Here is a 15,145-nt window from a genome sequence, read left to right as displayed (position 1 = left end):
ACTTTTAGAGAGATAAAATGTGCAGTTCAATAATATCTTTTAAAAAATTATGATTTTAATTATTTAAAAGTTAAAAACGTTCCAGTTGATATATATTTTTCATAATAACTTTTGACAGTATTGTAATTTTTATACTTGTAAAACATGATAGATTTTTTATTTTCTATGAGTTTCTTTTATTCTTTTTATTTTATTTTATTTTTAAAAAACTTGCATTATCAAGAAGAGCCGGATGGAGCTTAAAATCTACGTATTTGGTAAATATTTATCTGCACAATTATCCTCTATATGTCTAAGCATTTCAAGGTAAATGGAAATATGGAAAACATCAAGACGCTAAAATACTAAACATTGACACTTCTACAATTGTTATAGATAACAAATTACAGATATGGATAATAGCTGTGCGCCACTATGCACGCAGACCATGGAAGAAAAAGATAATATTAAGATGCATTTCTTTAACATTGAAGCCAAACAAGATGATTAGCCAAAACAAAAAGAAGTCAAACTAGACGAGAGCTACACTGACACAAAAACTTACACATTCTTGATTCTTCAATTCAATAGCAAGCAAAATTACATATTATCACATGACAAATAATCTGTAACTAACCAGCACCTCCCCAACCACTATAGGACCAAAAGAAAACGTTCAAACCCAGTGCAGCAAGAACCAAAACATATTCTAGCAATATTGGCAAAGAAGGAAAAAAAGAGAAATGAGAAGAGGAAACAAAATAGAGTCCCTTGGCACACTGCATGCTGATATCAGATCAGACAGATAAACTGGCTTTCACCAAGGTTCCCAACCATGAATATGTTACACACAAGGATATGTTTCAAGTCCCTGAACTTCAAGAACCTGCTTAAGGAAGCTTCTCGAGATAAGGAAGAAGCTCCATCAGGTTATTGCTGCCCATTATAGGTCATTTGCAGAGCTGAAAATTCTCCTAAAAATATCAGACTTCAATTTCCATGTAAATGAGATAATCTCATGAAGTAGATGATCTATTTCTTCCTCTTTTTTCTCATATATAAAAAATAAAGTAAAGGCAGCTGGGATTCCTGCAGTTGAACAAAACATGGTCAGAGCACCCAATATGTAGTTGAATTTGTTGCATAGCTTGAGCTGCTATTTGCATCATTTTAGAAAGTATAACAGTTTCCGAGTGCAAATGAGTTTTTTACTTTGTAAGCACAAGGATAGATGTGCTAATTCAATGTCAATACGTACATATATGGATAGAGGGAGGAAAGAGAGACCACTTACCAATGACAAACAGACTCCGCAGAGAAATGGTTCCAAGGATACTTAGAATCAGTAGAGAGAGAACCACCTGTTCATCGTCCAATTGAAGGATTTCACAAACTAATAGATGAAAATTCCAGTAACAGTATGGCGGAGATATAATTACTAATCTTGGCCAGCAGAAGCAAGAGGGCTTAGAAATCTCTATTTTGCATCCAATGTCTTATCCGGAATTTTTAATTTCAGTGAAACAGAAATGCTAATTCTACATGTTTTCACGTGGTTTGGGTTTTCGAAATAGGTCAAGGAAAATTATTGTTACAGTGGCACTCAAGGGGAATGCAATAAAAATACAGAATGTCAAAGCATGACAAACCTGCGTACCTTGTCATTTCCTAAAATGCAGAAAAAGAAACACATTAAAGGGAAAAAAAAAATGAGATTCCTTTTCTCCTAGATGTGTAACTTGACAAAAACCCATCTATTCAAAACGGAATAAACCCCCGGCCCAACCCAAAGAAAAGGAAGGAAAAAAAAATTGGGGCTTGGACTGCTGTTACCCCTCCCATAATTTCTTCCTACTGCAACACATCAAATCAATTTAAAGGCCCATTTAAAGGCCCTTACACACCCAAAAAACATTCAAACATTGCAGAACAGTACTCTCTTCCAACTTAACAGGATCCTCTTGAATCTCCCATCTGCTACATCAAGCTGCCCAAACTAACCATCTACGCCCCAGAATGCTTTCTGTGAGATATTACTTCCCTAAACACACGATAACCCCTTTTCTAGCACCTTACTAGTATCTTAACCTTTTCATTTTCTGCGACTGTCAAAGTTCCTTGACCTTCCAAAGATTATATTTTAAAGTCAAATATTTTTTTGATACCTGCTTTTTCGTTTGCTTCCGACCCTCGTAGAGTCATAATAACAATAACAAGTATTCTCTCGACCACAAATTGTATTATTAATTTGAATCAATACAGATATTAAAAGTGAAGCTGAAATTCTATAGTAGAATAGAAGATTTGTAGAGAACTTTTTAAGGGTTTAAAACTTTAATGGATGGAGCTGGGCGCAAAATGATTTTTGAAACCTAATAGTATGAATAAAGTAATGCAAATTGGAGATAATAGATTTTTCATTCAAGTGGCAGTATTTTTAAATGGACAAAAACGAAAATAAGACAATATCTAGGGACAAAGGGAGAAGCTGAAAATTTCTTTCAGTTGAGAAATTTTTGTATAGATATTTCATGGAGAACATTATTTTTTTCAATTAAGATAATAAACTTTGCATTATAAAATCTAATCAAATTATAACATTATCCCATTACAAGGTATCAAACATTTTTTATATCAAAAAGGCACACATGTCACATGAAATAAAGCAGGAAGAATAAAAGAAAACTGTAAGGATATAAAAAACGCACGTTCATACTCATCAAAAAGAAGACAAAAGAATGCATAACCAATTCATAGCCAACCAAATACAAGTGAAACTCTGCATTACTTTTGGCACTAAATGGTACTCCCTATGTCCCAATTTATATGGAACTGTTTGACTAGGCCCGAAGTTTAAGAAAGAAATCAAGACTTTTGAAACTTGTGGTCTAAAACAAGGCTTAGATATTTGTGTGACTATAAATCATCTCATTAAGGGTAAAAGGAGAATTTTGAAGTTAAATTGTTTCTAAATATAGAACGGTGACATTCTTTTTGGGACAGACTTGAGAGCTACTTAATATTCTTGCTTGACTTCTTTGGAATTGTGTATCACAGCCTCAAATGTTATGTTTGAGCAGCTTGTACACATTTGTATTTTACCTTGGGCCTCTGCTGTGGTTCACTCATGTTTATCACTGATAAAAGCTTTGGTAGTTGTTTTTCCTAACAGATGTCATGTAATCTTCTACCTATTTTTTTAATGTCTTCTATCTTATTGAATGAACACTATGCCTCCGTTAATTTTTATGCTGTTTGCAGTTAATTCAAAGTTTATTTGCTCAAAAGAAACAGATTGAAGCACCTATACATTTTGTGTTATGGTGTAAATAGGAAGATGTCAATGGCATACTGGAGGTATTATTGTCTTCGTTAGAAGTCTAAACTTTTTATAAAGCCATTATAGCACTCAGTGCTAATGTAAAATAACTTATTTTACTTGACGAAGAATAAAAAGAAAAACAAATAGAGCACCCAAGGATGTGATCTAGTGGTTAGTGAAGTGGGTTGAGAATCATGAGGTCTCAGGTTCAAATCCCAGCGAAGACAAAAAACACTAAGTGATTTCTTTCCATCTCTCCGAACCTTGGTGAACAAAGTTACCCGGTACCTGTGCTAGTGGGAGGTAGCAGGTAACCGGTGGAATTAATTGAGGTGCATACAAGTTGGCCCGTACACCATGATTGTCAAAAAGATAAACAAATAAATAAATAGATTGTATGTGTTAGCAATTACCTTAAGGAAGAACATGCAATCAGTCCCTCTACAAAGAGACTTTAAACCCTTTACTGCAGAATTCCACCCCGAGGCTGCTGACAGAGCAACTTGGCGTGATGTCTCTGCCGATACATGGAAGCATGATCCGGGAACTTTGTCAATTTTATAGCCCATTCTGTACCAGAAAAAACAAAAGCATATCATGACTCCTGAACTGACTCAACGCCAGTTCCCTGGCTGCTCACTCAACAGAAAATGCATATGCAATAGACTGCACCTTTATTAACATGTATACATCAGAATGACCATTAAATATAATGATGAGTAATTTCTAAAAGCCAGAAGGAAATCAATTAAACAAATGGGCCTCTCTAAAATCCATATCCAAATGGTTAATAAATGCCGTGAGAAAATGTAGAATTATCAAACAATGGTAGCTATAGGAAAGAGCCATCAAGGTAACAATCATCAGAGCAAAAAAAGTAGGAGAAAGGGAATAGAATTCAGTTTACCAAGAAGAAGTACAATGAAAAATTGTCAGGTAATTGCGGTCATAGTTGATAGTTAACATTTCCAGTAATTCTGTCATACCAATTTATATATATGTCTGCTGCACGGATAGAAATAGGGACAGACAGACGGAAAGACAGTACAGGTGAATACATTTTCTGAGGCAGTCTCCCGTGGATGAACAAGAAAATTGATGCCACGAACAGAATCCTTGATATAGAAGTTACAACGGTGAAGCCAGAAGCTACGAAATTGAAATAAATTGCGGCCAGAACTAATGCTGCTGTTAGTGTCTGTTTCTTATCCTTCCAAAGAAGTGTGTCAGCCACTGCAAAATACAGTCACATAGGTCGTGTTAGAATCTTTTTTTTTCTCTTAAAATATGATATAAATCTGTCATTCACTGTTTATCACATTAAATAATGATTCTTTTACAAACATGCAATACAACTAAGAAGTGTCAAAATCTTTTGCAATTGTGCTCAGTATACATATAAATATGTGAAATAGTCAAATCTGTGTCTCCCTAGATAATACCTGAAAAACCAGCCTAAACAAGGGGAAAGCCAGTTTGAGATTGCAAGGTAAGACATCCCACATGTAATATTTGTATTTTATTCATCGCAGAGAACCAAGCAATTGCATTCGGACGCCTAGTTTGTAAGACTTTTCAGATTGATGACTAATTGGTCGCTACCACAACTTAATACAATGTAAGAGAAAGACAAGTTATTCAAGGCAGTAGCATGTTGAGGGATATTTCTCAGTAAGTTGAATAATTCAACTCCCAACTTTTAAATAATTCACTATAAATACAGAAATCAACTTGATGCTGACAGAGGAGAAACCACTTTGTGGGCTTAAAATTTTACAAAATTGTGTGCATTGCTGTGGTCCGTATCCGAACTAAAAAATTTCTTTTAGATCATTACACAATGAAGGCAAAAATAGAGATGGGGACTAGACAAATATTTGACTGTTCAACATCCACCAAGTACCACATGTGGGATTTCACTGGGTTTATTGTTGCAACATCCACCAAGTACTGGTTCTGGATGTCTTGCTGTTTGTTCATCGAACACAGTAAATATGTTCGATTATGTAATAAGCCAATAGAATATACAAGCTTTTGCTCCCCATACATTTTATTTGGATGTATAACAAAGTACAATAAGGGACCACATGCGACTTGCCAATAATCAAGAAGTATACTGGAATGAAATGTTTTACAAGAAAAAACTATGTAATAAATTTCAAAGGGCGTAGCCTCAGCGGGATCCCATCAACAGATGCAATACATTGACTATAGAATTAAAATAATCTATCAGACAAATAAATTGATTGTTATGAGAGGCTCAAGTTATGAGAATGGAGCTCAAACGCATACCTCTCCCACTTCCGAGAAATAGAGAAGCTTTAGAAGGGCCTTCTTTTTCTGGACGCTTTTCAGCTCTCAAGTGCGGATACGATTCAATTGTCCTCCTTAGGCCATCCTAAAGAAATAGAATCACAATCATTGAGTACCTAACAAGAATAAAAGCCAAAGTATCTGTGGGAAAATGAATAATCATTCAAAGTGATGTTATCAAACAAGGCCCCAAAACAAAATTCTTAAACTTAAAATCAAGGAAAAATACAAGCTAATTCCATAATTCCTTTCATGAAACATAAGTTTACAAGCCACATACAAGTTGGACACTAAAATAGCTATTCAACAGTAACATAGCGGAAGTTCAGACTCATGCATCTGTGAAGCAATATATCTAGAGAAAGTTCAATCTTAGAGAATCAAGTTCCGAGAATATGTTTTAGCCAAAAATGTTGACCACATATGACATGAAAATTTATGCTAAGAAGTTATAAAGGACTATCCAATGCAGATGATTATGAGTAGAATACCTTAACACTTCCACGGAGTATGAGACAGATACAACATGGCATTTATCGTTTATATGTGGAATTACCAGACACAATTGATCAATTTCAAGGATTGTACAGGAACCTGAAGTGGGACAATTGGTGTGTAGCCCAGGCGATCATTTGCTTTTGAACAACTAAATGTTCTACTACGAGATAGGAGTCTGATTCTTGACGGAGTCAACTGTGGGACCTTCATTCCATATGCGGCCAACAGCTTATAAGCCAACTCCACCAAATGTGCAATTGGCATCATAACAGAAGCAGGAATTTTAATGCTTGGCCTGCATACTACGAAAAATCAGAAATAAAGATAATATACACCGCAAAAAAATGAGGTAAACTGAAAGCGGAATTGACCAATGGTATCTACTAGAGCGTGAAGCACTCATAAATGCTTAGAAATGACATAGAAGCCATATTTCCTTTTCATGAATGCACAAGATAAAATTTCAGTTGTTATTCAAATGCATCTGCAAATGCCAATAGGCATGATAAACAGCTTTAGTTGACGAGGAATTATAATGAGTTGGTTTAACAAATCACCCAGAGAAATCTCTCATATATATATATATATAACAGGAGAAGAGGAGAAGAGGTTAGAGTGCCTCAAAATGAAAAAGAAACAAAAGAAGGAAGCAAATCTGAACCTGCCAAACCCACTTAAGATCTTTGTCATCATGTTCATTAGGAACTATGGATTTAGAGTCAAATCACACGGTTCCACTTGGTCCTAACACAAAATTAAAGACAGTAATGATAACCAATCTCAAAGCTACAAACCGTGGCTCAACCATTTTAACAGCAAAAGCAAAAAAGAAGAAAACTGGAGCTGTACACTGAGCAATCAGCTTTTAAAACACAATTCCTCAAGTCAAACTAAAAGGTACATCTTTTTCAGACGTCATCACCATCCAGGCAGAAAAAATAGAAAACACCGAAGAAGCAAAAGAAGGAAATACTAAAATACCAACCCCTCCCAAATTGGCTAAAGATAATGTACAACAGCCATCATAGCGAGCCACCCCTTGTACTAGGATACAAGCTTATGCATGAATAAACATAATATTACAACCAAAAATCATATTTGATCCTATATAATATTATTCGCTACTTAACCTTAATATAATCCGCGAAGCACATGCTTCTTTAAATCGTCTCATTCACATAGTTTACAACCAAAGCAATTAGCAATCACTGAAAGGTGGCAATCTTAGCCAAAACTTTTGAAGCTGCCCAAACCACCCATATTTCAACAATTGGGGTGATTAGTACTACATAGGGTTAATCATGGGGTTACACCATAATTAGCTCTCTTAAAGGGGTTTAAAGTGAGTTCAAAACTATTTCAGGAATGAAGTCTTCGTTTATTCTACTATTAGTTCTATTGTTCCAATCCGCTTGTGTTTCCAGGAATCAAGCGGAAGCCAATTTATTCAATGATGCCCCCTAAGACATTCTATATTGGATTTTGCCTAACACCATTTCACTTTCCTTGCTTTTCATTTTGTATTGCATTTCGTAAACGGACACTCTTCTTTTCAAACCATTGAAACGAAAGCCCTTATCCAACAACCAAGTTGTGACCTAGTAGCCAATGAAGTAGGTGAAAACCATGGGTAGGCTTAAATCCCAACATAGACAAAAAACGTAAGGTGGTTTCTTCATCTACCTAAGTCTCGGTGGCCAGAGTTACCTATAACCTGTGGAATAATCGAGGTGCCCACAAGTTGGCCCGGACACCACTGTCCTTAGCCACCAATTACATTACTGATGTACTAGTTTTCATCTCTTTCACCTACACCTAACTCACTCATACAGAAAATTCCATCACTATCCTATCCCCTGCTATTCAACTTTTCTGTATCTCTCTAAATACTCTTTCCTTTCTACTCTTCTACTCGGAAATCCTTTCTACATCGCATCCCAGTTAAGTTTGCTAGGCGATATCTTCCCTATATTCCTGGATAATGCTTTCTAGTTTTGCATGCGAAGCAAGTAAAATAATTCATCGACAAAAGGAAGTGTGGGGTTAGCACGAAAACATTGGGGAAGTCTCCTTCTTCTTCTTCTTGGTTTTGCATAGTTTCTTTATTCCTTTTTCTTTGTTAGTAAGATGATATACTGCTATGCTTTGTGATTGATCTAAAATTGAAATGATATATTTAACTATGAAAAGAAAAATTAAGAATAGGCATGTTTTATAATAATACTCCCTCCATTCCAATTTATGTGAACCTATTTGACTGGGCACGGAGTTTAAGAAAGAAATTAAGACTTTTAAAACTTATGGTCCTAAACAATACATAATACTTGTGTGGCTATAGTTCTTTTGAAGCTTGTGGTGCCAAACATGCCAGAGTTTGTGTAGATGTAAAAGCTTCTCCTTGAGGGTAGAATTGAAAGTTTAAGTTAATTCTTTCTAAATTTAGAAGAGGTCACTCTTTGTGGAACGGACTAAAAATGAAAAAGGTTCGCATAAACTAGAATGCAGGGAGTATGACTTAAGCTATAACATCGGCACGCCTTCTACTGTTTCAAAATCTGGGTCTTGCACACAAAATAGTCTTGTTTTACTGTGTTCGACTAGTTATTATTTTCCCCATTAGCTTACATATCAGATTATACAGGTTACATTTCCTTTCAAAATAAAGCACCTAAAAGATAGAACGTTTTCCCTCAGAAATAGGTCATGTAACAATTTTAGTATCTTACTTTCTTTTTTGAGTCAGCATCAGAACCAAATACATCAAACCATATACTAAGACTGAAATTCTATTTTCTTTTGATGTACAAAATGAAGATGCCTCATACTTGCTGGTCATCATCAAAACTAGATATACCGAACATCATGTGTGGAATCCCTTAATATGACCCAATAAGACAGAAAAAGATTTGCATAGCAGAAGGGTTCTGCTCTATAAGTCGTCTTCCTGGATGCCAAATAATCAGAATTAGGCCCCAATAGGTTTCCAGCAAGTGGTTTATGTAATTACTTGATCTCATGGGAGCTGCAGCACATAAACAGCGAAAACTAAAAAGTGTTCGGAATAATGTTTCTCCCTAGTTCTTCTAGGTGATAGAGGATGCCTTAACCTCTATTATTGTAGTTGAACCTCTTTGGTAAAATCATTTCTGAATCACAAAAATATAAAGCAGGTAAAATCTATGTTGCTTGGACTCGGAATAATACTAGACAAATTTTAGAGTGCTTTTCGTACAAAGAACACGAAGTGATCCAGAGAAAACAAACTAGTATTGTGTATGGTAAAATTTTCCGACAGAGCCAAAGCCATAAAATAAGAATACCTTTCATAGCCAAGACCTTCAAGAATAAGTGAGACGAACTCCCAGAACTTTATGGGCTCCATGTTTGTGATAAAATATGCCTGCCAACACCATTTTTTATCAAGGCTTTAGTATTCAACAACAGCTAATACACAAAACATAGAAAAAGCCTCCTTTAGTACGTTCGTCTCATAGAAAAAGTTTGATAATGCAAGAAAACATTTTTTACTCATAAGTCAGCATGGCCAATATGACCATTTTCATACCTACACACACCTCACACAGAGGTGTTAACTATAATAACACGGGGAAGGGAATGAAGAAAATTATGACTAGATCCACGGTAGAAGTTTCCAAACTTGCTAGAGAAACGAAAGTTGACAAAGGTGCTCTTATTTGATCATTTACTGTAAATTTGTAACTGTGAGGAGGGGAAAGGCGAAAATTATGACTTAATCCAAGGATAGAAGTTCCCTAAACGGCTAGGGAAAATGACTACAAGCAGGGTATGTCTTATTAGATTGCTGAAACTGTAAGCTAGACAATAACAGATGTATAAGTGTTGTCGACTGAAAACTACTGGCAAAGTCTGTTTTACCCAATAAAGTTTTGCAGTAATTCCACATAAATAGCGACATGTTAAGTCTGTACTTTTTCAAATGCATTGCTAGAGAAGAAAAGAACAATATTAAGATAAAGTGATAGATGAGGAGGAAACTTCTCCCTGCCAAAGAAGTAGTGGTGGCAAAATGGTTAAAAGAAAACAGTTATCCACCCATATTATCCATTAAGATGATGAACTTCTTAAAAACGGGCCAAATATGGATAAGAACCATATGAACTAATGGATTTAACTTTTAAATTCGTAAAGCCTCAAATTGAGAGTTTCTCAAGTTTAGGAGACTAGGAATTCTCCAAAAAGTGATCATATTCAAGAAGCCATTGATAATATGGATATCCATATTATCCACCGGTTAACCCGTTTTTTATCCGTATTAAATATGGGTTGGGTCGGATAATGTATCTGTTTTTGCATTACCCATTTTCGACTCGTACATATCCGACCCGACCCGACCCGCCCGTTTGCCATCCCTACAAAGAAGTATAACTGATTTAGTGCCGCACAACAGCCAATGACCGTTAACCACCTAAGCATTTAGTCCTTCATGGAAACTGTCAATAAGTAAGATATTAAGCAAAAACAGAACCCAGAAACCACATGGACTTCAAGGAAAGTAATGACCTTTACCCAACCTATGGAGTTGTATGGTGCAGCATAAACATTTGCTGAACCTTGATTCGAGATCTTTCAATTAAAACTTAAGATTGATTGCTCAACTTCTATTGCTGCATGACATAATATTCTTCATCTTAGTTTTCTTGCAACATTAATCACATATCGCAATTATGAGGCTGGGTACAGAAATGGATGGGACTCCAATAGTAACTCAAAGATTTCTATGGCATTGCATGATCCTGGATACTTTCGTCAGTTACAATTTCACAAGTCAAAACACATAAATGTAATTAAATTGAAAGCATACGGCAAAGCATGAGATCATAGCAGCTGCTTATAACAAAGATTTCAAAAAAATACAGAACATACAAAAAAGAAAAATTAGAAACGTTACCTGCCCAGCAGCTTTCTCTGCTACTGCACCCCCTGATGCGAGAGCTCGTTCAGCACATACATGAGCATGTGCGACGTTTTCTACGTAAGTGAAATCATACATGTTGTTGCCATCACCAATAATGAACTGAACATCATGAATCAAAAAAATCGTCAAAAATCATTCAAATAGCAAAAAGAGAATAGAAAACATTTAAAATTCATCATTCTTTTGGTTCATTACAAATAACAACAAGCAACAAAACAATAGTGAACCAGTGTCCAATAGTAAGTTCCTCAGGACACAATTTCTAATCAAACTATTGAACAATAAATATGACCTATTATCGAATCACCTTAGATTTTCCAGCCCTTGCAGCTGCAACTAGTGATGGAACCAACAACCTGTCGCCAGGGCCAAAGATACTGCTAGGTCTAATGCAGCAGGTCAGGAGCCCTTTAGTATCATTTGACTTGATAACTAGTGCCTCTCCTTCAGCTTTAGTTGCAGAATAGGAATCGTTATGCTGAAGACATTATCAGTAACAAAAGTATGTTTATAGACAAACCAGACAAATATTCATTTGGATAAAGTAAACAGGAAATGGAGCCAACACCTGAGCAGGATATGGTAGCGATTCATCCCCATTCAGAATACCATGAACTCCATCAAACACAACACTGGGGGAGCTGGTATAAATAAGTCTCTTCACTTTTAGCTCAACACAAGCATCAATGACATTCTTGGTTCCTTTATATTTGTTCAACAGAAAAAAGAGAAGTAAAACTCTAATATAGGAAACAAGACCAAATAAGAAAAATGAATTAGTCTGACAAAGTGACAAAGAAAGCTTTTCCTAATTGCGAACAATACCTAGCACATTAACAGAATGATGAAGCTGGTGGTTGTTGATCGATGAATCTGGAGCAGCCATGTGGAAGACCACTTCTGCTCCTTCACACACTGCAAGTTATCAAGTGAAAAGTTATGACTCTACACAACTTAATAAAAGTTCTTTTGAATATTTAACCTAGAAAAAATGAGCCTTGGACTTATTTTATTTGGAACAATCTCAAATGTGGAAAGTCCCATTTTTGCTTTCATACTATGGTTAAAAGTACACGATACATCATTTAAAGATGTATAAAAAGTTCACAAGCCATAGTTGGAAGCACTACCAACCTCTATAAATCTTCACTTGATAAACTACAACATTTTCTATTTTCAGCTACAGACCAAGTTTTCTGGATCAACAAATTGGCAGTTCCTTAAATCTGCAATTCCATGAATTGCTAGCATAGAAAGTTTCTTTATAAAAATGATAGCACTACATGAAACTTACAAATGTATTACAAACATTGATATAATTTACACGGAAACATCAATTGGCATATGTTATTCTAAATGAATCAATATTGGAATGAAGGAATAGCACATATTCAACGAAGTACAAATGAAAGTTCCACGAGTTTTAATCTTCAGGCCAAAATGTTGAAAACAGGACCAAATTCAAGTCAGTGATGATAAATAAGTTACTCACTTTCTCACGAACCAGAATAAAACGAATAATTTTACTCCCACTACCTTAATTTAAATTTGTTTATAACCAATCTAGATAAAAGCTCATGTTCTAAAATAAAAACAAAGGTGTTGAACAGAATAATTGGTTCAGTCTTCTCTTACACCAAAATCATGCATGCAGCGGATAGACCTGCTAACACTATGATTGGCTGGCAAACATTTGACATCTCTAGCGCTCACATTTTATACAATGAATACACCAAAAAAAAAAAAGTAAACTACTTAAAGATTTTCTTTTTTAAAAAAAAGAGAAGAAACTACTACTGCTATGCCTCAATCCCAAATTAAATGGGTGGGTCATACATATCCTCTGTGTATTTTGCTCTATTTTGGCATGTCTCATTCTAATAATCAATAGTTTGCCTTTTAAGACAAATTGGAGTTTTTTTATAATCTAGAAAACCTTGAGGGCCAATGGCACATTATTCAAACTTGGTGGTTTATGGTCCGGTCCCTCTACCCTTCTCCACTTAAATACTAGGTTTTTGTCAGTAGTAGGGTTCAAGCCCGTGACGTGCAACCTAAACCACACATCAAGCGTTGCACTCTTACCACTAGACCAAGGCCCTGGGGGCGACACATATGAGTTTTTACAACTAATCACCAATATCAAGCAAAATATAAGGAATATTATTTTTTTATTTTTTTTATTTCAACCACTCCCAAAATTAGGAGTATCTATAGTGTTTCCACACTTACCTCCAGCGTGACTCGAACCCAGGACCTAACGGTAGTGGGTGGAATTGCTTTTACCAACTGAGCAAGCATCACATGTCAACTTCTTCTTTTCTTTCTAAACCCCTAGGATCTATAGTGTTTCCACACTTTTACTCTGGCGTTCCACACTTTTCCTCTGGCGTGACTAGAACCCAGGGCCTAATGGTCGTAGGTGTATGTGCTTTTACCAACTGAGCAAGCATCACTTGTCAATATCAAGCAAAATATAAGGAATATTTATTTTTTATTTTTTATTTTTTTAACAAGGGAAAAAACCTTTAAGAACTTGGGACTTGTCACGAAGATCCATGGATACATAGTGAGCACGGCCTGATCGCAGAGCTTTACCGACAGTGCCTTCCTCCTCGTCAGGCTCCAGCTTAATGTCCGGACACAAATCCGCAATGCGGACGTGAAACATTTCGTAACGGATCAGCATTTCCACCAAATGGCGAGCAGCAAAGCCTCTCCCTCCCGTCACCACACACCATCTCTCTTCTCCTTCACCCATTTCTACACTCCTGTGATATAATAAAGTAAACTCGATCAATAAATCAATCAATCAGTACTATCACAATGCAGCTAAATACACACCTCTTCCGTCTTAGTAATTCAAATTGTAGAACTTGGAATGACTTCAATCTCTTATTGTGCTCTCGATCAATCTACTAATGTCACCTTTCCCCTGATGTTTCTAGGGTTTCTAGTACTATAAATTTGGGGGACTGCAGATGGAGAGATGTGAGATGAAAGAAATGGAGGTTGTAGTAGTATTAATTTAGGGTATGTTTGGTATTTCTGAAAAATATTTTTCAATTTTATTATGTTTTGGTTCACTTATTTTGAAAAATATTTTCAAAAAAAACTCATTTTACTTTGATTGGAATAAAATATTTTGCCTATTTTCAAAACTTCTTCAACCCTATCAACCCTACACTCCCACACCTATCCCATCCCACCCCTACCCCTCCCTCCCCCAACCTTGCCCTACTCCACCCTAAATAGAAATACTATTAAGAATACTTTATTTTCATGTTGTAAATAGAGTATTTCTTTTTTCATTTTAACAAAATAATTTTTTTTCATGATATAAAAAAATATTTTATTTCATTTCAACAAAAAAAATATATATATATTTATGATGTAGAAAAAGTATTTTCTTTCATTTCAACAAAATAATGTAGTAAAAAGTGTCTTCTTTCGTTTCAACAAAAAAATACTTTCTTTTCATGATATTGAAAAAATATTTTTTTTATTTCAACAAAATAATATAGTAATTGAAAAAGTATTTTCTTTCATTTCAACAAAATAACATAGTAGAAAATATCTCCTTTCATTTCAATAAAAAAAATTACTTTCTTTCATTTCAACAAAATGATGTAGTAAAATGTATCTTCTTTCATTTCAACAAAAAAATACTTTCTTTTCATGATGTTTAAAAAGTATTTTCTTTCATTTCAACAAAATGATGTAGTAAAACGTATCTTCTATCATTTCAACAAAAAAAGTACTTTCTTTTCATAATGTTTAAAAAGTATTTTCTTTCATTTCAATAAAATGATGTAGTAAAAAGTATCGTCTTTCATTTCAACCAAAAAAGCACTTTCTTTTTACGATGTAGAAAATGTATTTTCTTTCATTTCAACAAAATGATGTAATAAATATATTTTCTTTCATTTCAACAAATATATTTTTTCATTTCAATAAAATGAGTATTTTTTTTTCATGATGTAAAAAAGTATTTTCTTTCATTTAAACAAAATGAGTATTTTCTTTTCATGATGTAGAAAAAATATTTTATTTCGTTTCAACAAAATAATGTAGTA

The 15,145-nt window shown here is 34.8% G+C and overlaps 1 protein-coding gene across 3 annotated transcripts; it reads right to left on the bottom strand.

Moving 5' to 3' along the window:
* Positions 1-441: 441 nt before the first annotated feature.
* On the bottom strand, positions 442-14,126 carry LOC107818175 (3beta-hydroxysteroid-dehydrogenase/decarboxylase-like). 3 transcript variants are annotated; one of them, XM_016644122.2, is made up of 13 exons: positions 13,914-14,126; positions 13,596-13,840; positions 11,895-11,984; positions 11,638-11,771; positions 11,377-11,547; positions 11,043-11,168; positions 9,433-9,512; positions 6,209-6,407; positions 5,594-5,699; positions 4,360-4,534; positions 3,715-3,871; positions 1,274-1,340; positions 442-1,068 (listed from the first exon to the last, which is right to left on the bottom strand). In XM_016644122.2, the coding sequence occupies exons 2-13, from the start codon at positions 13,828-13,830 to the stop codon at positions 923-925; spliced, it is 1,686 nt and encodes a 561-aa protein (XP_016499608.2). In that variant the 5' UTR covers positions 13,831-13,840; positions 13,914-14,126; the 3' UTR covers positions 442-922. The 3 variants fall into 3 exon arrangements, with proteins under 3 accessions (XP_016499608.2, XP_075090324.1, XP_016499609.2); XM_075234223.1 differs by having other exon boundaries at positions 13,668-13,840; positions 13,914-14,052; XM_016644123.2 differs by lacking the exons at positions 442-1,068; positions 1,274-1,340 and having other exon boundaries at positions 3,736-3,871; positions 4,288-4,534.
* Positions 14,127-15,145: the final 1,019 nt, after the last annotated feature.

The sequence above is a fragment of the Nicotiana tabacum genome, chromosome 17 (assembly GCF_000715075.1).
Source record: "Nicotiana tabacum cultivar K326 chromosome 17, ASM71507v2, whole genome shotgun sequence".
NCBI classification, from domain to species: Eukaryota; Viridiplantae; Streptophyta; class Magnoliopsida; order Solanales; family Solanaceae; genus Nicotiana; species Nicotiana tabacum.
The sequence above is the reverse complement of the archived record's forward strand: the minus strand, read 5'-3'. Positions and strand labels throughout refer to the sequence as shown.

Excerpts from the sequence above, each read along its gene's own strand:
- LOC107818175 (XM_016644122.2), bottom strand. The coding sequence starts at position 13,830 with ATGGGTGAAGGAGAAGAGAGATGGTGTGTGGTGACGGGAGGGAGAGGC. Across the intron at positions 6,408-9,432 it reads GAAGGTCTTGGCTATGAAAG|GCCAAGCATTAAAATTCCTG; the intron begins GTATTCTTATTT and ends CGTAGTATGCAG. Across the intron at positions 1,069-1,273 it reads GCGGAGTCTGTTTGTCATTG|GAATCCCAGCTGCCTTTACT; the intron begins GTAAGTGGTCTC and ends GTTCAACTGCAG.